Raw genomic sequence first — 24,120 nt, 5'->3', positions numbered from 1 at the left:
TTGTTGCTCCTCTTCACGACTGTATGTTTTGGTTTTTGTGATCAGTGCTGACTGCTGAGCGCGTGTATCGAAATATTGTAGGAATTTTGACAGAATTGAAAAATGGCAGAGGCTATGAGGCAAACGGTGGGAGATATGTTAAAGGGCGTTGACAGGTAAGCAAATTTTTTATTGATGTAATTTTAATGATTTATAAATTTCCTTTACAGAATCTTTGTTTGCTTTCGATATAGACCATATTGAATGCAAAGTTTGGAATTGTGTATTCGATAGCATATTTTAGTGCATTGTGTTGGGAGTGCGAGGATATTCATTTCTTTACCTGTGTTGTGTGTTCGAAGTCATATAGATATGATTGCAGGTAAAATTAGCCGCACTATTCCAGTAGTCACGTTTTTTTTAATACAAACAATTGCTTAAAACTTCGTATGTGCTGAAGCTGCTCAACACACCCACCTACCAAATCCAGAAGTTTTAGTTATCTGTGAACGGGATTTTTTCCGACACTCTTCACAGAGACAGGATGTTGATATTGTACGATGAATGTTGAAGGTGGTTTGTGCATGAAACCACTACCATCATCAAACTATTTTGTAAACTCCCTTCATCTTCTGTCCTCTAACCTGTTTGGGGAAACTGGTTTTTAACAAAGGCACTGTGTGTCAGACATGTTACATATAGTAACTTTTTTTCAGGTACAACCCAGAAAATCTTCCTACTCTGGAGAGATACGTAGAAATTCAGTCTCGTGAAAATGCCTACGACCTGGAGGCGAATCTGGCAGTCTTGAAATTGTATCAGCTGAATCCATATACGTACAATCCAGATATCACTTGCCAAATTCTATTGAAGGCACTAACTAATTTCCCTCATACAGATTTTATCCTTTGCAAGTGCCTCCTCAATAGTAAACAGGTAAGTTGTGTGGTTAGTGAGACTTAAGTTACACATTTTCAGGAAGCACACACACATGCACAAAACAGTTTGTCAGAGTTAAAGGACAATAGTTCTACATACATACAATGGCCAGCGCATCTTTGTGATTTTACATGGCATCTATAGAAGAATCTCTTACATAAGGATTTTGTATACTTGCATCTAGGAACTCCATCACACTGTAGCAATAGCTGAGCCATGTGGCATCTTAAATTTTGTTTTACTGTCAAGTGCTTTTAAATTCTGCATGGAAGTTTGTTATAAAATGTACATGTGGATAAATATTTCAGAATCTTTGTCACGTAATTGTATTTGTATACATGTGGTAGTTACCTTTGCACCTAGTGCTGTAATTGTGTAAATTTTTTGTCCATCAAAGCTGTGCAGTTTATTTTTAAGAACATAATTGTTTCACACATGTACAGAGCAGGCACTATCAATGTTTGGAATTTTCTAACTTAATTTCTGTAGAACAGCCTCAGTGGTAGGTTTCCAATGTATTTAATAACCTTCTTTTGCAATTTAGGTGATATGGCGAAGGCATGAAATGCTACATTGGATTTACTAAGTGATAAATGCTGGCGAGAGTTGCAGTGGCAACTGAGCATCACTAATATTGCTGAAAATTGTGTACTTTGGGCATCCACAGTTGTAGTGTATCATAAATGGTAAAGGATGCTTCAGCTGAATTATAAATATTTGCTTATGAACCAACTAATTTCATGGTGTTAAGCCAGATATTCAGTGCGGTGAGTGTGTGAGTGCACGTGCGTGTGCCCACGTAAGGAGGGGGGCAGGAATGAACTGTGTGAGTGAAATACTAATTCTCTGACCTATTCCTTTGGTCAGCTGGACAATATAAATGATCCTGGTAGTCATATGTACACTACACCACTATTTTCACCACTCCTGATATGAGGAAGACATGAAATGCTACATTGGATTTGCTAAGTGATAAATGCTGGCGAGAGTTGCAGTGGCAACTGAGCATCACTAATATTGCTGAAAATTGCGTACTTTGGGCATCCACAGTTGTAGTGTATCATAAATGGTAAAGGGTGCTTCAGCTGAATTATAAATATTTGCTTATGAACCAACTAATTTCATGGTGTTAAGCCAGATATTCAGTGCGGTATCTGTATATAAAAAAATTAGAGTAAACATATAAAAATGTTGTTTCAGTTAAAATGTAGTTGAATTGTAGACAAAACTATATAACAAAATTATATTTTCACATTTATTTCATAATTTTAAGCGATAGCCAGTGACAACTCAACATTCTTTGTCCAGTTGTATTAAAAATGTTCATCTGTCGAGAGGCCAGTAGTCAAGTTAATGACATGAGAGACAGACTGCCAAGGCTGCAACTGAGTTGAATCGGGGACTGTGCCGATTGGTGTTAGTAACTTGCTTCCACTCTGGACAGCAGTTTTGTTAGTTTAAATGTAACTGAATAGCTTAAATATCACTTTGGATCAGTGTCAAGTGCTCCACAAATCCATATGCATACCTCAAAATGTGCTGTGCACCTGTGTTCCTATAGAGAACACACTGATAGATATTCACACAGTTTATCGCATACATCTACCATAAGAAACTGGATGACAACAGAAAAATTAATTACACCAGTTACTCATTGTGGCTTAATGAAAAAATATGAATCCCTGATGAAAAATACATGAATAATTGCTTCTAAAAGGAAAAGAGGGTATTAATAACAACATTAAACAGCATAGTGAGGTATTCTGATTGGGCTGCTGGCTATGAAATTAATTTTGAGCTATGCTCTTGTCTTGCATATAAGTGTAACACAACACTCATTATGTAAAAATGAGTTGTCTGCCTCGATTGCTATCAAATATTTAATGCAAGTCGTAGACTTTTTGTGGGGCATCACTCAACAACAGTAAGGAGCATTTTATAGTTACCCTCCAAAACAATATTCACTTAAACATACTAGAGGCACAGAAAGCACATTAGGAATGTAATTATACATTGCTCAATTGCCAGCATGTAGCTACTAACATGGTCTGTTATTTTAAATGAGTGGTTTTACTGATGTGCCAAGCCCTGGATTCAAGGGCCCTTAATTTTTATACATGACTAACAAATCGTTGCTATGTCCTGTGGAAACAGTTTTTACCGAATGAATTGCTAATGTAAAGTTTGTTTGTCCTTCTGAAGAAGATGGGTTTAAACAAGTTGAAACTGTGGTCAAGATTATTTGAAAACCATAATTTTTTGCAACTAGATGCTTGTCTTTTATTCCTGCAGATGAAATATTCCTACAGAGGTGTCTACTGCAGATAGTATCACAATCCAAGTAGTTAGGATTTTGTGCCAAAGCTGTGTCAGACCTATTCACTATGCTCTGTCCAATATCATCTCTAACATCAGTCGGCTTGCAATTGACTTTCTCAACAATTTTAACAATTTCTGTATAGGCAACCTGGTACTCTTAATTCCACAATGCTGCTGAGAAGGAAGCCGAAGTTAAATGTGGATACATGCTAGAACATTGCCGATTTTATAATTCAGTGAAAGCATTTTTGTTATCATAATGAAACTGAAGATTCTTTTGGAAATAAATTAATCATAGATTTCATGGCTGGAAAATCTTCATTATAAAAATAAACATCTGTAGTCCATTTATACCACCTCGTTAGGACAGGCTCATGCGGCAGTGCTATGTTCAGCAGCAGTTCTCTGTAGAGCAACACAATTCTGAACTTCCCTGAAGTATGAAATTATTTTATTTACTTTTGGGTAGGTGCTGTGCAGTTCTTTAGTGAAATGTTGTAGTGCATGGATAGAAAGATGAAGTGGATTACATGTGGATGCAATACGCACAGGGCACTTGCCGCCTTCAAAATGTAGGCTGTAACATCCGAATACATGATGAGAACTTTTCTTATTTGAATTCCCTCAGTCACAGTGCTTTAAAACTGCCATTCACAAAAGAGGTACTGTTGAATGATTTGTGAGGAAATCAGTAACAGCTTGAGAGGGTTGTTCTCTGTCAAGTATGCCAACCGTGCAATTTCCAGTGAAACATCCTCATACATCTGTCATTTCATTATCTGCTATCCTTATGATGGCTATTTAATAGCATTGCACATTTTTGAGTGTGTCTTGGTTGGAAAAATAATTTTTTCTCAATGCTGACTCATCAGGAGTGTTGCCCATAGTATTTTTCTAGGAACACGTGATGTTGAGCGCTGGAAGTATGTATTGTGGGATTTTTGCAGCAACCATAGCGGATCACATATCATGAAAAAAGTCATTTGTGAAGTTTGAAGTTTTTTTTGCATTTGACTCAATAATATGTACTTCTTGGATACTTGCGCTGCTTTGTTCTTTTTGTGTTCACTAAGTTGAATTTGCTGAAGTTTGGGGGTTTTCCATAAGTAATGAAAGAACCGTTCATCATAACCCTAGATCTTAATTTAGATGTTAATTTTGATGAATCAGAATGCATCGTGAAGAGAAACAATCGAGAATTCTTAAGAAATGACAAGGAAATAACAATGGCACTTGAAGTGAAAGGGGGAAAGGCACCAGAGCCTGCTGGAATGCATTCTGAATTCCATATAAATTGTTGTAAATACACCAAAAAAGGCTAGCAGAGTTCTTTGTTGATATTGTGATGATAGTTAAAATCCCAAACGGACTGAACAAACTAACCTCATCGCTAGCCCAAGCCAGGAAAACCAAGCAAATAGCTGAAAAAGCTACTGCCCAATAGCCCCTTTAAGCTCAATATACATGCTTTTTGGAAGAGTTGTCTACAAAATAATCTTGGCTATAATACATGAGAAAATTGCAAATGAACAAGCTGGTTTTGACCCAGAAAGATGCTGTACATGCCAGATAATGTCACTCATGACCTACATACAAGCAGGCGTTCAAAAGAATTTAAAAATGTCAACTGAATATAGATCTCTCAGCAGCTTATGACATAGTATGGAGACATGGTATTCTTTTGAAGAAACTGAAACATCTTAATGTATTATCTGGCAATAATGGAAACATATTTTCGGAGATGGAGACTGATGCCAAACCCCACTAAGACAGTCAGTTTGCTTTCATTTGTGCAACAGACTAGTGAATAGACAGCTCCAGGTCCATTTGGAGACAGACTAATTCACCACATTCAGCACCGAAAATATCTAGTGGTTACATTGGACCAGGCACTGTCCTATAACAAGCATTTGGAAAACTACTGTGAAGATAGGAACAACATCCTACGTTAGCTGTGTGGAACAACCTGGGGCTCTGCTGCTGAAACTCTGTGCACTTAAGCATTTGGACTAGTCTACTCTGCTGTGGAAAATAGTGCATGCATGCTCAGATGCCCCCTCCCACCCACCACCCATCCACACACATAGACACAAACTCTCTGCGTACAACTAACAACACAGAGAATTGTCAGTTGTACACTAAGATCAATCTCCATCAAATGGCTGTCCATATTGAGCCACATTCTCCCCCATGGACTTCAGCAGGGAGCTTCTTCACTCTGTGAGTTTTAACACATATAAAGCAACCTGCAACTACCTACCCATCAAGATGCAGTTTTCTTTGAAAGAAACTGGCTGAGAGAAATCTGCATCAATAAAGTAAACCATCCATGTAAACAGCCATGGAACATCGTCTCAGCTCAACTATAGACTCATGGGAACGAGACTGGACAGTGGCTTACCCTCCACATTGCTAGAACTTGCTCTGTATGGGGAAGAAAACCCCTGCCTTTTACCTTTCGCAAAGCACATGGACAATATTTAACAGGATATGTACCAAACGTGACAGAAACATGGCCCCTCTTCATAGATTAGGTAAGGCTCTATCTCCAAAATGCAGTTGTGGAGCAGCCAGGCAAACAGTTGGTCACATAGTTATAGCATATCCCAACAGGGGCTATTGTAATACTTTCAACGATTTCCTGATGGCACCAAATGGCATAATTGATTATATAAAAAATTGAGATACCTGTTTGTAAATTGTATGTTTTGTTTGTATGATATTTAATATTGTGCCCAGTTTAGCTTTTCAGCAATCGGAATGAACCACATACTGATTATGAAAACATTTTGCACATACTGCATTTGATTCGGATAAAACAATGAATGTTTCTTTGAAGTGTCATATGTTGTAGACAATCTAGGGAGGTCCAGTTAGCAGGGAAGTCATGGTCTGGGTATAAGGGAGACTTTGGATAGTCCTGAAGAATCACACTGTTGGCACTAATGGTCGCAGATGCTCTACAGCACTGGGTCTGAAATTACCCAATGAGTTGGTTTACAATGTTGCCCATAGGAGTGACGTGTGGTTGATGAGTGAGCAAAGAAATATTGTGTTTGTGTAGTGAATCCCAGCTGCTAGACGTGCTGCTGAGTTTGGATATTGTGTGAAGCTGACATCGATTGCTATTTTCTGTCCGTGATGCAGGAAATGTGGTAAACTCATCCTTTTGTTCATGAAGATGATGCAGTTAAAGCTGGAAATCGAGGGAGATTTGAGCAAATTGTGGTTAGTGATGAGATCTGATTCTTTGTGGAGTATTTGTCTTTTCAAACTGCAGTGTCCTCCAGGAGTGGTAATTACTGGTGTAAGATATCAGCAACACTATAAAATACTGACTCATTGTGTGTTGAACATTATTCTAACTGACAACAGACCTCTGGTGTCTGAAAAGTACAAGCAAGTGAAGTATTTAGTGTGACTGATTTCTGAGGGACTTGATAATTCAGTCCAGAGGCAACAACATTTAAAATTATGTGTCACATTGGGTGTGAGGAGGAGACTGAGTGTGTTTGCTCCAGTTTTATAGAGCTTTTGTTCAGTCCCAGGTCAGTTATGGATGTATGTTGTATGCACCTGCTAGACACGAATCTGCTAGACCTGTTATTGCGAGGGCATTAGGTTGGCCAGAGGTGCACTCAGATCGAGACCCATTTCCAGCTTCAAAGCTGGCAAGCCACCACTACCCAATCAGATAGCACTACTCACGATGTGACAGTTGTACAAAATATATTCTGTACCCCAGAAACATGCATACCATAATGTTGCTCGATCATGCATGGAGCAATTTTTCAGCAGTGAGGCGATTTGGGATTTGAGCAGAGGGGTACCTTTTAGATATAGGTGTGGTGAATGTTAACTTTTCACACCACTAATGGAGTACATCACCACCTTGGCTTCTTTGTTTTACAATGAAGTTTTGTATGAGCATCTCAGTTTTAAGATTGATTGTGTATACAGATAACTCAGAACAGTGACAATTCCTTGGTTGCTCTATATTTTCCCCAATTGTCTCTTCAGAATCCGTCTACTAGGTATGTTTACCATCTATCATACTCAGCAGTACATAATTCTGAAGGCACTGGAACACATGCAACACGAACAAGAGGCCAAGTTTCTTACCTGATCAGTGCTTTACAGACCCTTAGTTGAGTTAGTTACCTGTTCCGTATGTCATTTGAATGATTCTTTTATTGAGATGATGTGGGATGAGCCATTTTACAGGATATATTTACGAGATTAGTGTTAACATTAAAGAACACTTTTTAAAGACTGACTCATGCAACTCCACTTCAAAAGTAATTGTTTTTTATTATTTTATTAATCTATTCTTTAAATGTGCTACATATTTTTGAACAGAAATTTGTCAATGGAATAGAAACAGTGGTCCAGGAGAAATGGTTTTAAGTTAGATTTAAGACTTGTTTTGCTATCTGCCTGTTGAAATCTTTTTTTGAGCCACTGACAGGTAATAAAGGTAATTTTTTTCCCCTCTAGTAGTGTAGGTACGGATGTCATTGTTGTTCTCAAATTGTGGTGGATTATTTATAGCAAATTTTGTTAGCATACAGGGTGTTTGGAAATTCCCATTACAAACTTCTAGGACTTGTAGGGGGAGTGAGTAGATAATATTCTGATTTGGAACCTATGTCTAGAAACCGTTTCCGTGCTGTAGCTGTCTGAAAACAAGTTTGCTGGGTGGGTAGGTAGGTAGGTGTGCAACAGGGTAGTCATGTTGGGGGCATGCTTACATCAAATCGGCTGACATCATTTGATATCCATCCTGTCTCTCTGACCTGCTTCAAGCCTCATTCAACTGTCTGTGAGTGTTAGAGCAATATAACTGAGTACATGTTTGCAGAGCACAAAGACATGGTGAAACTCATGGTACTCAGAGAGCTGCTCATCACCTTTGTCAAGATCATTATCCACAACATCCGACTACATTGCATACCCTTTTCACCACTATTATGAAATGGGTTTGTGAAAGGACACCTTCGCCAACAGCAGGTGTAACTGTGGTGCTCCAAGGAGATGTCACTGTAAACAGCAGTATTTGTGAAAACGTATCAAGTTTACTTTTTGTTCTTTGGTTATCAATGAGAGGAATTGTAAAACAAGTGATGTACTGGGTCTCGCCTAATCAATTTCTTGTAAAATTGGTCGCATTACCAACATGTTTTCAAATAGTTGTAGCACGGAAACTGTAAATTTCCAGGCATGGGTTCCTATTCAAAATATTATGTATTCACTCCTCTATACACGTGTCTAGAAATTCGTAACAGGAATTTCTGAACACCTTGTATATTTGTATTGTGATGGCGCAGTTAAAATGCGTAGCTCCTTGAAGAGGTACCTCCATTGCATATCTGGGTAAACACCACATATCGTTCTTACTGTTCCCTTGTGTACAATCAATACTTTCTTCCTAAGTGATGAGCTACTCAAAAAATTATTCCATAAGGCATTACTTGTCCCCCCTTCTAACAGCCGTGTGCAGCAAGTCTCTAGAGGAATGGAAGGTTCCAAATGATTGGAAAAAGAGCACAGGTAGTCCCAGTCTTCAAGACAGGTTGTCGAGCAGATACCCAAAACTATAGACCTATATCTCTGTGACATCAATCTGTTGTAGAATTTTAGAACATGTTTTTTGCTCGCGTATCACGTCATTTCTGGAAACCCAGAATCTACTCTGTATGAATCAACATGGATTCCGGAAACAGCGATCGTGTGAGACCCAACTTGCTTTATTTGTTCATGAGACCCAGAAAATATTAGATACAGGCTCCCAGGTAGATGCAATTTTCCTTGACTTCCAGAAGACGTTCGGTACAGTTCCGCACTGTCGCCTGATAAACAATGTAAGAGCCTATGGAATATCAGACCAGCTATGTGGCTGGATTGAAGAGTTTTTAGCAAACAGAACACAGCATGTTGTTCTCAATAGAGAGACGTCTACAGACATTAAAGTAACCTCTGGCATGCCACAGGGTAGTGTTATGAGACCATTGCTTTTCACAATATATATAAATGACCTAGTAGATAGTGTCGGAAGTTCCATGCGGCTTTTTGCAGATGATGCTGTAGTATACAGAGAAGTTGCAGCATTATAAAATTGCAGTGAAATGCAGGAAGATCTGCAGCAGATAGGCACTTGGTGCAGGGAGTGGCAACTGACCCTTAACATAGACATATGTAATGTATTGCGAGTACATAGAAAGAAGGATCCTTTATTGTGTGATTATATGACAGCGGAACAAACACTGGTAGCAGTTACTTCTGTAAAATATCTGGGAGTATGCGTGTGGAACGATTTGAAGTGGAATGATCATATAAAATTAATTGTTGGTAAGGCAGGTGCCAGGTTGAGGTTCATTGGGAGAGTCCTTAGAAAATATAGTCCATCAACAAAGGAGGGTGGCTTACAAAACACTCGTTCGACCTATACTTTAGTATTGCTCATTAGTGTGGGATCCGTACCAGGTCGGGTTGACAGATGAGATAGAGAAGATCCAAAAAAGAGCGGCGCATTTCGTCACAGGGTTATTTGGTAAGCGTGATAGCGTTACGGAGATGTTAGCAAACTCAAGTGGCAGACTCTACAAGAGAGGTGCTCTGCATTGCGGTGTAGCTTGCTGTCCAGGTTTCAAGAGGGTGCATTTCTGGATGAGGTATAGAGTATATTGCTTCCCCCTACTTGTACCTCCCGAGGAGATCACGAATGTAAAATTAGAGAGATTCGAGCGCGCACGGAGGCTTTCCGGCAGTCGTTCTTCCTGCAAACCATACGCGACTGGAACAGGAAAGGGAGGTAATGACAGTGGCACGTAAAGTGCCCTCCCCCACACACCGTTGGGTTGCTTGCGGAGTATAAATGTAGATTTAGACTGAGTGGGAAAATGCAAAATATGTCAGGAGGTTAACTTGTTTGTTTCAAAGATTAGAAATTATACAAAGAGCAAAAATAGCTGAACTTAATTGTTTTGACAAAATTTAGGGAGAGTCTGGTTTCTGAGAACCACTTTATAATTCTTTGAAAAATATCATTACAAATAATTATTTTGAAAAATATCATTCTTCCATTGATTTCTCTCTAGTGGGATTTATTACAACACTAGTATTGTCTGCAAAAACTACCAGTTCTACTTGTTGAATATTAAGTAGGTTATTCACACATATGAGAAATAGAACTGACCCCAAACTGAACCCTGTGTGACTCCCTTTGTTATCTCTCCTCAGTCACTAAAATTTTCTACCCCTTCAGTATTGTTTGAATTATTCAGCATGGCATTTTGTATTCTGTTTGTTAAGTTTGATTTGAACCAGATGTGCACAAAACGGTCAGTTCCTTAAAAGTTAGTTTTCTAATAGAACGACGTGATCTATGCAATCATACACCTTGGAAAGATCACTAAAATACCAACTGGCAATATTTTAATATTTCAGGCTTGTACTGTTAGATGAGTGAATGTATAAGTAGCTTTTCCAATCGAGCAAATCTTCCGGGACCCAAACTGTGATATGCTAAGTAAATTGTTTGTACTCAAGTGTGAGACTACTCTTGTGTACATTACTTTTCTGAATATTTTGGAAAATGATCTCTGTAAGGATACTGGACGATAAGTCTTTAAGTCTGTCTTGACATCTGTCAAGAGATTTAACAATTGAAAATCTTACCTGTACGGAAAAATTCCTTGTGCCAGTGATACATTACCGTACATCACTAAGGACATTACTTAATAAGCTGGAACAACTTTTCAGAATTATATTTGAAATTCTATCAACACCACATGAGATTCTGTTTTTTAGAAATTTTATATTTCTATTAGTGTCAGCAACAGATGCTGGTGCTACTTCTAGTTGGTCAAAGTTATGTGGAATGACTTTTTAATATATTCTCTTGCCTCTATGACTGAACCATTTAATCCTATTTTTGCTACTACTTTTATTAAGTGATTCACAATGTATCAGTGACAACATTGTCATTTAGTTGAATTGTTATGAATCTTGTACACTGCCTGGCTATCTGTCCCCTGTTTAACAATATCCCATAAAGTTTTAATCTTCTTATATCTTAACATTTTCTCTATCATGAGGTGCATACTTCTGGACGTTTTAATGACTTTCCTTAAACTATTACAATTTTTATGAACATTCTGAATAAGTTCTTAGGAAAGCAACTATTAAACATTGACACAAATTTACCATGGAATAAATTGAATTTGACATAGCATCTCCTTCTATACATACCTCATCCCATACCACCACTTTTAACTTAACATTAAAACATTGAATCCTGTTCTCTTTAATAAGCCTCAATACTTTTGTATGAAACTGCCTCAGGGCTGTTATGTACTGTATTATTTCCATTAATTGTGCATCATGATCAGATGAGCCATTAACAATTGGGTACACATTAATTGTGCAGCCTGAGCACTGTCTGTCCAACTATCTTGCTGCACTTGATTCGGAAAACTGGCTATTGAAATTAGATTGAAACACCCAAATAATGATTATAGTTCATTTTTCCTGTCTGTATCTTTCAAGAAATCTACATTTAAATCTCCCCAAATTATTAACTGTTTCTTCTTGTCTGACAAATATCTCAATAATCCATCTAGATTTCTCATAAGTAGCTGATAGTTTTTGAGAGGGTGTCTGCTATGATTAACAAAAAAGTATTCTGGTAGTAACAACTGATAATCTCATGCTGCTAGGTTCTGAGCAACAGAAAAACTAATTATTTGAACTTTTTTTTCTTTGTGTCTAATTATGTTGCAAATTCTCAGTTTTCCTTGTTAACACTACATGAAAATGATGCTAGTCTATAGTCCCTGATATTTAACATATCGATGTCTGTAGTTATGTAGTGTTCAGAGAGGCACAAAATATCTATTGCTTAAGAATTTCACACACCTTATAGACATACAAGAGCTCATCTATCTTATTATTCAATGCCCTTAATATTCTGATGAAACAAATTATTTTTCTGGAAACTGTGTTGCATATATTGTGGTCAGGTCTGCTTTAATTTCTTTCAATGCTGTCTCTCTGTAGCCTGACTTGACCTAAAAGTGTGTCCATTTGACTCTAGGAATCACAGGAATTCTGTCTTGTGTGCTTGTGGCACCCTTACACTTTCTGCAAGATGCTTACCTAATCTAGCCTTTCCCCTTCTGTTCACTTGTATGCCATGATTTATGTATCCTCATCTCCCATGATGCTTGTTACTTGGTGTATTCTACACCTAACTTTCCCTGTAGCAATTGGCCTACCACTTTCCCGTGATTACTACCTAGCAGCAGGCATCTTTCCTTCCTATATGACTTTTCTCCTGACCTGGCTTTAAAGTTGTTCCTAAGAGTCTGCTTCTCTTCACTTAGCTCAGAAATTGGTTGAGGCTCTTCTCCTACTTCAGGTTATTAGTCAAACTTATTGCTAATAGGTATTTGAAATGTGATTTCTGAGGTTCTCTCCTTTTGCTTATTACTTGTCACCGTCTTCGAGCTCCTGTTGTATGTTTCCCCCTTCAACCTCTGTAATTCAAAATATGCTCTTTCTAATCCTGCCTGAAGGGCACAAATTGTTCTTCCATGTTCTAAGATGTTCTCATTTTGACTATATAATCTGAAACCCTATGGAAGAGACTCATCTGACACTTAATTTGCTTCCCAAATGCATTCAGCCCAGTGAAACACCAACACTCAATCCTGACATTTTTCTTCCACATTAAGTGACCTACGATGACATCCACATTTGTCACACATGCAGCTACTCTTGACAGTAAACAAAAAAGGACTACAACACACTTGAACTGTAGCAAAGTAATAATTAGTAAACACTTATCTTACACTGAGTTGTGCAAATGACGTCCAGGTATCAGGTGGACATAGAATAACACAACAGATGTTTGCTGAATGAAAGCTTTAGCTAGCAGAACACACGAAGTGATCAAAACTAAAAAGTACGATATGTTCTTACAACAATCTTAAACTGATGCTATCAGGAAATTTTGTAAAGCACTGTAATGAAGCCCAAACAACACGTAACAATTCGATGGCAAGGAGATGTTAACAATAGCTTGTAAACATTCCACTGATATTCACTGAATGTAAGTTTTAAATCACGGAAGACACGGAATGGATGAAAACTTGAGAAAGTATGATATTTATAACAACAGTATTAAACAGCCACTATCAAAAAATTGTGGAAAGCACTGCAGTGTATGTGTAACAATGTGTAGCAACTGCTGGTGTGTATGCTTAAGTGTGTCTGTCCACCATGTCTGCCAACTGCTAATCCTTCACCAAATGTACCCAGCAGAAAAGTCATGCATGATACACAAGATACTCTACTTCCGCTGTAACAACATGAGAAAGTGGTGGTACTCTGCTGAGTTGCTGAGCATGAGGACATGGAGGGAAATCAGTAAGCTGATAAAACAATAAAGGAGAGATGTAGGGTGACAGAGCTGAACAGTATGCCATGCCCTTTGATTGTGAACTCACTGTTGAGGTAGAACATTACCCATCAGTGGGAGGAAGAGTGGCTGGAAGTGAGGGATACCATTCTTCAGACTGTGAAATCCTTTACACGTCTGTGGCTTTCCTCCTTTTCACACAGGTGGAATGAAGTTCTCACTCATCTCTGCATAGGACATAGCCCCCTTACACATGGGTTTTTTACCTTGTTTGCGGTGCCTGCATCATAAATATTATAGCACATCATGTTTTAACAGAGTGCATATTGTATTATGGTGATAGGGGAATAGCACATTTAAGTGAGGATCTGCCCACCATTTTGGTAGACGACAAATGTGGTACATGTTTTAAAATTTTGTGAATTGTCCAGGTTCTACCCTAAACTCTTAGCTTAGAGCTTTTAGTGTGTTGTAGAGTAGCACTGGCTTGTCTGCTATTCTTCTAGTGATCAGCCCATCACAATTTCTTTCATTCAGTCTTTTCTCTTTTAATTGGTTGTTGTAGAATTGACCATTGCATTGACGTGTGTGTGTGTGTGGGGGGGGGGGGGGGGAGCTTGACTTTTAAGCAAATCTTTGTAAGGATGCTAAAGATCCTAATGTCATGCATTCAGCGACATATATCATTATTAGAATTGTCCTTTGAAAAGGGCATAGTCAGTATCCTATCCCATCCTTCTCAAATCAGAGGTTTTGATCCCTTTTAAATTCATCAATGACAAGATATTCAAGCTTAATCTCACTTCTTTCCTGAGCAATACAGGATACATACAGTGCATGATCTAGCTCATTCTGCTGCCATGCCAGCTAGGTCAGAAAGAATAGTGCTTGAGGACGCTCTTCAGAAGTTGCTCCTAGTGCTCTTAAAGTTTGATTAGTTCCCTAACAATCATCGATCTGTTGTACTATGTGGATGTTTGGAACATCATATGGTGGTGACTTGTCTGTGTTATTGGGAACATCTTTTGTTTGTCTGTGACAACAAGAGGGACTAGTGTGAAACAATATTTCAAGGTGACATTCAACATCTTTGTGATTGTGTGTAGCTCATTGCATTGGAAAGTGTATATATATGATATTGAAAGTGGTACCATTGACCGAATTCCCTTATACACAATGAAGGAAAATTCAAGAAGGAAGCTTGACTGGTAAGCATTTATTTTCTGTGTGTCTGCCTGCTGTGTAATTTCTCATCCAAATAATATTTCAATTACTGTTTCAACCCTTAATTTACCTTCCAAAGATAAAATTTCAATTTCTTCCAATACACTCATTTAAAAGTACAAAAATCTATGCCTCTCATTTGGAACAGGTATTTCCTGCCTCAATGAGAAGAGGGGAGGTTTGAAAGAAGGCAGGTCACACAATGCCCAAATCGGGGAGGATTCCACTGCTTTTTTAACTTTTTAAATACCATGTTTTTTGGCAGTACTTGAAATTGTGTCTCCTAAATGTCTTTACTTCATGGGCATTATGTCTTGTCATATTACAGTTTTCTCAAGTTAATTTTTGCTTTGATACAATTGTCCATTAATTTTAATAACACAATTATACAACATAAGCCTATATGGGGATTTGTTTTTGATTTTCCACTAGTGTATTAGTGGGTGCAGTAATGGATTTTGTATGCTGCAGTGGGTGTGAAGTATGCTCACTGTTCTGATGCTAACTGTACATTTTCCCACATTACATTGTTGTGCATTCATGTACACTTTTATTTTGCTGTCATTCAAATAATGTAGCATAAAAATATTTCAGCTTATGCAGAGTCCACTGAGTGAGATAATGCGTTTAGCAGATATACTGGAATGCTGCGACTTTCAGCGCTTCTGGCATCAAGTTTTGAATGAGCCAGAAATTACATCTAGAATTACGGGGTTTAATGACTCCATAAGAAAATTTGTTTGCCATGTTGTTGGAATTACATTTCAAACAATTGACAAGAAAATGCTTTCTCAACTTCTTGGTGGTGTTGATGGTAAGTGAAAGCATTATTTTTTCTTTAAGTTAAGTTTTGTTAAATTGATACATTTATTTGCATGGCCATCGTCTGTAGCAGCTGTTAAAATCGGTTATTATTGGTTTTCTGTCTTGAGTTTACTGCAGTTCAGTTTACAGAGAATCTCACAAGATGTGTTTCACTTTTATTTATAGAGCATCATGCACGATTATACTGAAAATTGGCTACATATGTTTGTACATCTTTGGTTGTTTTAAATTAAAACCAATGTTTCATTTATAACGTTGGAGTGCACATTATTTATAGTGTTTCTTTACATATTCTCCAAACCATTGCTTCTTCCCTCCTTGTTAGCAGTGGCTGTTGTCGAAAGGAATATAAATAACCCAAATGCAGCACAAGAAATACTACAGAATGGCAAAAATTGACAAATGCATATGTGGGCCGAAGTATTTTGATAACAGCCACAGCTAACAAGGAGGGAAGAAGCAGTACCTGAGAGTTCAGGTTGGCACCATTCTCAGTCCCAGGAGAATGGCATTCCATGGGGCTCCATATTAAGTGTCCTCCTTATTCGCATCCCTGTTAATACATTTGTGTCCTCTGCCAGACCATCAGTCACCCCTGCTTTATATGTGGATAAATTCTATATACGGGCTAGCTCTCTCTCAGTAGCATCTGTGGAATGACAGCTCCAGGGTGTTACCCGGTGTGCTTCCACGTGGACACCTACCACCCCCCACCTCCGCTTTCTCTGTGACACATCCATGGGCAGATTTGCAGCTTTACATCAAATACCTATTTGCTCAGTCATGGGCCAACTCTAGGGAGGCTAACCCTGCGTATAATAAACTTCGCATAATCAAGGAGACTCCCATCATATGGCGTTCTCCCCTCTGCTTCTCCCGATAGGAATTTACCATCGTCTGCCATGTTCGTATTGGCCATACTAGTTTGGCCCATGGTTTTTAACCCCACAGTGAGACAACCTCCCTTTGTAGTTGCAGGCCCCTGCTCATGGTGATCTGTATTTTGCAATACTACTCCTGCCTTTTGGTCCTTTGCACTAAATAAGCGCTACCACCTTCCTTGTCCTGGGTGTTTGCAGATGACCCTTGCATGGTTACGTCTGTCCTCTGTTTTCTTCGTGAAAGTGGTTTGTCATCCCAGCTTTAAGTCCTTGAATTTGCCTCTGGAATTAATGTCCCTCATTTAGCATGAGCTTTGCCTCCACAGCAGCTGGGTTCCCCCTCCCCTTTTTTTGTTGTGTTTTGCCTGGCTTTTTGTGCCATTTTGTTTCCTCTTCTTGTGTCATCTTCCTCCAATGTTGCACCCCTTGTGTCATGATCATGTTATGGTATGGGGATCAGGAAGCGCCGGTGGCGGTGCTGGTGCGCGTAGCATTTCATGGGTGTCCCTGCTCTCACCATTTGCTTAACCCCTCTTGTTCTTTCCTCTTCCTGCTGCCCCAACACCCCTTTTACCTCCATGTTTACCCATTTTCCTTTCCCCTTAACTGAGTTGTTTCTGCCACCTTAGATCATGTGGAATGATGACCTCACTGTTCGGTCCTCCATCCCATCCAATTAACCAACCAACCAACAGATTTCAGTTGGCAAGAGCTGATGGTAGGGTTAGAATGTAGTGCGAACACATGAAGCCTTGGACCTAAGTTGTCAACAAGGCATTGTGCAAGCTGGTGGTGACTCCATAATAGTGTGAGGTGTGTTTACTTGGAATGACCGGGTCCTCAGTTCCAACTGAATTGATCGTTGACCGGAAGCAATTATGTTAGACTACTTGGAGACCATTTGCAGCCGTTTATGGACTTTGTTCCCAAACAACGATGTAATTTTTAAGAATGGCAGGATTCCATGTCACTGCGTGATAGTGTACTATGTCACTAGGCTACAGCTGTTCACTATTAGTTTGAAGAACATTTTGAAATTTCGAACAAATGATTTGGTGACCCAGATTGCCAAGCATGAATCCTATCAAATATTTATGGGACATAATCGAGAGTTCAGTTCGTGCACGAAATCCTACACCAGCAACACATTCACAATTATACACAGCTATAGAGGCAGCATGGCTCAATATTTCTACAGCAGACTTCAAACGTGTTTGAGTACATGCCGCATAGAGTTGCTGCACTATGGGTAAAGGTCTTGACACTATATAAGGAGGTATCGCATGAGTTTTGTCACCTCAGTGTAAAATCAGCTTTTATGTTCTACTCTGGAACAAATCACAAAGGAAATTAAAATATAGCTTTTGCTATAAACAGGATGATTAAAAAAGGATACAGATATTGATGGAATCACGTGTTATCATGCAATCATTTGGATGAGATGATGGCAGACCTTTAAAAAGAATTACAGAAGCTGATAAAAGATAGTACATTTCAGTGCAAGATGTGAAAAGGGAATTTTAATGTGAACGTAGGACAAAAACTAAATACACTCCTGGAAATGGAAAAAAGAACACATTGACACCGGTGTGTCAGACCCACCATACTTGCTCCGGACACTGCGAGAGGGCTGTACAAGCAATGATCACACGCACGGCACAGCGGACACACCAGGAACCGCGGTGTTGGCCGTCGAATGACGCTAGCTGCGCAGCATTTGTGCACCGCCGCCGTCAGTGTCAGCCAGTTTGCCGTGGCATACGGAGCTCCATCGCAGTCTTTAACACTGGTAGCATGCCGCGACAGCGTGGACGTGAACCGTATGTGCAGTTGACGGACTTTGAGCGAGGGCGTATAGTGGGCATGCGGGAGGCCGGGTGGACGTACCGCCGAATTGCTCAACACGTGGGGCGTGAGGTCTCCACAGTACATCGATGTTGTCGCCAGTGGTCGGCGGAAGGTGCACGTGCCCGTCGACCTGGGACCGGACCGCAGCGACGCACGGATGCACGCCAAGACCGTAGGATCCTACGCAGTGCCGTAGGGGACCGCACCGCCACTTACCAGCAAATTAGGGACACTGTTGCTCCTGGGGTATCGGCGAGGACCATTAGCAACCGTCTCCATGAAGCTGGGCTACGGTCCCGCACACCGTTAGGCCGTCTTCCGCTCACGCCCCAACATCGTGCAGCCCGCCTCCAGTGGTGTCGCGACAGGCGTGAATGGAGGGACGAATGGAGACGTGTCGTCTTCAGCGATGAGAGTCGCTTCTGCCTTGGTGCCAATGATGGTCGTATGCGTGTTTGGCGCCGTGCAGGTGAGCGCCACAATCAGGACTGCATACGACCGAGGCACACAGGGCCAACACCCGGCATCATGGTGTGGGGAGCGATCTCCTACACTGGCCGTACACCACTGGTAATCGTCGAGGGGACACTGAATAGTGCACGGTACATCCAAACCGTCATCGAACCCATCGTTCTACCATTCCTAGACTGGCATGGGAACTTGCTGTTCCAACAGGACAATGCACGTCCGCATGTATCCCGTGCCACCCAACGTGCTCTAGAAGGTGTAAGTCAACTACCCTGGCCAGCAAGATCTCCGGATCTGTCCCCCATTGAGCGTCGTCTCACGCGGTCAGCACGTCCAGCACGAACGCTGGTCCAACTGAGGCGCCAGGTGGAAATGACATGGCAAGCCGTTCCACAGGACTACATCCAGCATCTCTACGATCGTCTCCATGGGAGAATAGCAGCCTGCATTGCTGCGAAAGGTGGATATACACTGTACTAGTGCCGACATTGTGCATGCTCTGTTGCCTGTGTCTATGTGCCTGTGGTTCTGTCAGTGTGATCATGTGATGTATCTGACCCCAGGAATGTGTCAATAAAGTTTCCCCTTCCTGGGACAATGAATTCACGGTGTTCTTATTTCAATTTCCAGGAGTGTAACAACACTCCAGTGGGGAAATTTGACTTTCATACCAGGACCGACAAAGGTCATGCATTAGTAGAATTCACTAACAGCAGCAATGTTTGTTCTTCATGCATTCTCCTAGACTAGGCAAGTACAAAAATGGAACTAAAAGCTGACTGATCGTATTTTATCAAACAGTGATGAAACTGTACCTGTCACAATCCTAAACCACTTCAGAATATCAGTTGGTGATAGACTGTTGATGTGTGTGTGTATAAAAAAAGATAGATTGCATCAGATTCATCAGGTAGTAAGTAAGAAATATGCATTGACTGCTTATTTAAGAATGGGAAGGTAAAGCAGATTAAATTAAGTAATAGGTACTAGCATCATAGAAAATTAAGCTTATGTAGACATAAACCAAAAGGCTGCTGTGTAACATATTTATTAAAATAGCAAAGCGTGTCAATGCTAGAATGACAGCAAAAGAAAATTTTTAAGAAGCAAAGTAATTGTAAGAGTCTCAATCAAACAATAATGCAGATTTGCTAGAATTTCTGAATTAAACTAAATGTATTCTGGACAATGAGATATACAAGGAAAATACGGTAAGACAACAATTGATGATAATAGTATGAAGAAGACAAAACAGGAATATAACATTGAGTAAATGACACATTTCATCAGTTAATATGTGATAGACTAACAACAGAGGGGAAAATCCAGCATTCAGAGACTTGCGTACATGTTAAGAGAATCTAAGAGGCGAATTAGAAACATAGTTGATAATGAAAGTAATGATATTAAAGATGTCAGGCCAGATGAAGTGTGTAAAACATTGAGTTGTGATGAAAAGGAAGTGTCTGGAAATGGTTATTCAGCCAAAACAATAGCCTGAGGCATAGTAATACATAAGAAAACTGGAAAATTGTTGGAAAAAAATGGGACATTGCTGTTACTAGGAAGCATTAATTCAACATCTAATAGTGTACTGAAAAGTATATGCTCCTGTCACACTTCATCATGATAGGTGAAAGAGAAGTTAGGGAAGGAGATTACATGTATTATATTCAGTAGTCCTAAAAGAAGTTTGCAGATCTCTTAACAGAGAAAATTATTTGTGGAACATTCTTCAGCCACCCTCATTTTTATTATTTGGTTTCAGTTGCTTCTAGTGTAGATAAAGCAAGATAGTAGAAATAGCCCGGAGTACTTTCAGTAAGTGAAATGTTTTCAAAGTTAAATATAATTTGTATGAAAGGGAAAACTTGCACTCAATGTGTTTAATTTTAACTTATAGTAGTGAAACATGGTTTTTAAATATGAAAACCATAGCAAATGGAACAGTGGACAGGAATTGTTCTTCTTCCATACCTCATTTCTTCTGTCTTTTGGGATCGGCCCTCTAGTTTTTCTATGCCATTTTGAACATATTTTCATGATTTCAGGGTGCAATCTCATCGTTTTCAGGTTGTTCTTTGGGTCCTAATCCATGTCTTTGGTGAGTGTCAGAATCTCTTTTTGCTTCCTTTATATGAAGTACTGTTCTTGCCATGTGGTTAGGTTCACAATGCTTGACTTGCCCATACCAAAGTAGGCATTTTTATGAAGCTTTTCTACTTTATTTATTACCTTAAATGAGCCTTGGATGTCGTTTCTTTCTTGCTGTCTTTTACAGTCACACCTCGAGGTCAGTGTAGCATCCTTGACTCTGTAACCAGTAGCTTCCATAATTTGATTTGCACATTGTCCAGCATTTTGATAGAGATGGTTGTATCATTCATTTGTATATATTTCTTTTGATCACAGAAGTGGAAGATATAATTATGACTAATGAAAATTAGAGGTGGATGAGACGTGTAGCCATCCAAATGGATGGTAGATCGACCATAGGTTCCAAAAGATAAGAAAAGAGAATGATGGTCTGTTGGCTAATTGATGGGTGGCATTAGAAAGCAGGGAGAAGCAACTTGGATACATATGAATAATTAAAGACCATAATGTATATCACAGCCTAAAAGAGTCCTTTTATCCAGCAGTGGATTTCAAATGACAGACCCATGCTCTTTATAATGTTAATTGAATACAGTTAAAACCCTCAGGGGAACAGTACTTTGGAGTGGTATGAAAGGATTTTTAAGTGGCTTCTTCACTTTATGGGTTCAACATTCTAATAGTTTTTACAAATTTACCAGGTACCTACAGTCCTGATAATTAGATCTCTGTAGTTGTTTAGTGATGATTATCTCTTGAAAGTAGCATTTCAGCAATTTGTTATTGATGGTGATTCTGTTTTAATGTCTTATGATTTAATAAAAATAAAGAGAGAGACTGTAAATTGTATGATGTGTTAATTCACTTGTGAATTTAGCATAGTATTGAGTCAGCTGCCATTCTGAACAAAATTTTTATCTAAAAATTTTCCTACATTAAAATTTATTTTTTATAGTGGCAGTTCTCATACAGAACTATGACCAGAAGGTATGCCAGACTTTTGGTTCTGATTAATTCCTTTGATGGTGACACAATTTTATTTGCAGTGAAGTTTCTTGCCTGGTCTTGTAAAGCACATAGTTATTTAAGTAACTATGTGAATGTGAACAAGAGGTGTTAAATAGGAATACTGTAGAGAATGATACTTCAGTCTCATTTTTAGATGTTAGATGAATGCTTTAAGGGTAGATGTTGCTGTTGAAATGAATTTCATTTGTAATTGAAGAACCTACAGTCCATGTTGAGTCCGACATTGTTGCAGGAAATTGTCAGATGCAGCTCATATTTATTCAAGAACAGTAGATAAACATTCTGTAGTTTGTGTGAATGTATTGGCATCAGAAGGTAGAATTCTAGCACTGACAGTAAATGTATTGAAAGTTGAAAAGTGTATTGACGTCTACACAATTATTCTGTTATTCACAATAAAGTGCCTAGCAGAGCTTTGGGGCTGTAGGTTCCCTCCTGAGGAATACTTCTATTGTTTGTGTTATGGCTTAGTAAATCTACTATTTACACATCACTAATTTCTGAAATTTTCGAAGCCCGGGACATCTGTTTCTGGTGGGGTATCTCACTGTTTAGCATCAAAAGTGCCCAGACACTACTCATCAGTCGCTTGTATGAGAGTGGAGAGTCGTCATTTGGGATTGCAGCCATTGTTACATGTGGATTATCTGAAGAATTTGTTAAAGAGTTTGAAATGATAAATGTAATTCACAATGTAGTTTATTTGTGGTAAGGAGCACAGAATTATTTATGGAATTAGTAGATGACGTAGCATCATGGTTGTTGATCAGTAATGTCAGTTGGCAGAACATATTGCTGTTTAAAAATAAATGAAAGGTTTCTGTGAAAAGTGGTAACCTGATAAAATGAATGTGGAAAGGTGATGCAGCAATGGCTATTTCAACTTGAAAGTGAAATAAATTCAACTGTTAATATATGTGTGTGTATGAACCTAGGCATTGTTAGGCTGTGTTAAGTGTATAAAGGACAATAAAATGAAGTATTGTTATTTGTACCTCTGTTATTTCAAAGTGACATTTTTTTCCAGTTGAGAAACTTTGATATTGCCAAGTAAAGGATACATGTTTTCATGTTAAGCAACATTATCAGTTTGTCAGTAACAAACCATGTTCTCTCTGTAAAGCTTCCATACTAGAGTTTAAGAGCTGCCGAACTATTAAAAGAAATATGTTGGGAGCTTCCGCATTCCCTCATTCTCACATTAGGTGGATCTCCCTCTCATCCGGGAGTCTTAGTAAACTGCCCTTTCTTCATAACTCTTCCAAGAACTATTCTTCTTTCCTCCCCAACAAAGGAACTATCTGTATGGGAGCTAGGTGTATATTTTTTTTCCTACGATATTGCCAGCCATAGAATTTCACCTCCTGGAGGAAAGTGGGGAGTAACCATACTATCTAGCTGTAATTTTACAGTTTTCTTAAATGAATTTGCCTTCCGATATCTTTTACGCATTGATATAACGAGTACCTTTAAATGTTTTCAGAGACAACATTGATGCAGTGGGTTAAGAAATATGGCTGGAAAGAAGAAGATAAAGACACAATTTTCATAGCCAATCAAGATGAAAACATTAAAACCAAAAATATCACTGAGAAGATTGATTTTGAGAGTGCTGCTGCCATAATGGCTGCATCTAGATAGTGTAATATATTATAATTTGTTTTTGTATGTTTCAAATATATTTGTCTCCAATTTTGCTCTGTATTTATCTAATTACAGAAATTTAAAGAAAGCCTTTTAAGAGTTCAGCCCACATTCCTTCATTTATTAATCTTGAAAGCAGTAGTTACGTGCTGTTATTTTAAGTAAACCAAATCACATTTTACAGCAAGGTTTAAAAATTGTTCTAGGACTGTTGTAGATACAAAGGAAAGTAAATCACCAGAATCTGCCTAATGTTTGTAGTATTTAGCAATTAAAAGTGTCTCATTGATAGAATATTTCAGTGTCATACTTCAGTCAACAGGTGCCTCCAGGTAAGCTTTGCTCCAAACTTTACAAGTCTCAACTGGTCTACTGATGTATCTGCAGTACTCTCTATGTAAATGAACTCGAGTCATAAACTTTCTATGCAATATCATGGAGCCACAT

General features: G+C 38.9%; 1 protein-coding gene across 1 annotated transcript; it reads left to right on the top strand.

The window, feature by feature from the left end:
• On the top strand, positions 1-23,761 carry LOC124619906 (eukaryotic translation initiation factor 3 subunit K). The gene is made up of 4 exons (XM_047146539.1): positions 1-155; positions 696-915; positions 15,476-15,695; positions 23,513-23,761. Exons 1-4 carry the CDS (start codon positions 103-105, stop codon positions 23,668-23,670), a joined length of 651 nt encoding a protein of 216 aa, XP_047002495.1. The 5' UTR covers positions 1-102; the 3' UTR covers positions 23,671-23,761.
• Positions 23,762-24,120: the final 359 nt, after the last annotated feature.

The sequence above is a fragment of the Schistocerca americana genome, chromosome 6, assembly GCF_021461395.2.
Source record: "Schistocerca americana isolate TAMUIC-IGC-003095 chromosome 6, iqSchAmer2.1, whole genome shotgun sequence".
In the NCBI taxonomy this organism is placed as follows: Eukaryota; Metazoa; Arthropoda; class Insecta; order Orthoptera; family Acrididae; genus Schistocerca; species Schistocerca americana.
The sequence above is the reverse complement of the archived record's forward strand: the minus strand, read 5'-3'. Positions and strand labels throughout refer to the sequence as shown.

Bases quoted from the DNA above. Each gene is read 5' to 3' on its own strand.
- LOC124619906 (XM_047146539.1), top strand. From the start codon at position 103: ATGGCAGAGGCTATGAGGCAAACGGTGGGAGATATGTTAAAGGGCGTT. The intron at 156-695 runs GTAAGCAAATTT...ACTTTTTTTCAG, and splicing joins ATGTTAAAGGGCGTTGACAG to GTACAACCCAGAAAATCTTC. The intron at 916-15,475 runs GTAAGTTGTGTG...AAAATATTTCAG, and splicing joins GCCTCCTCAATAGTAAACAG to CTTATGCAGAGTCCACTGAG.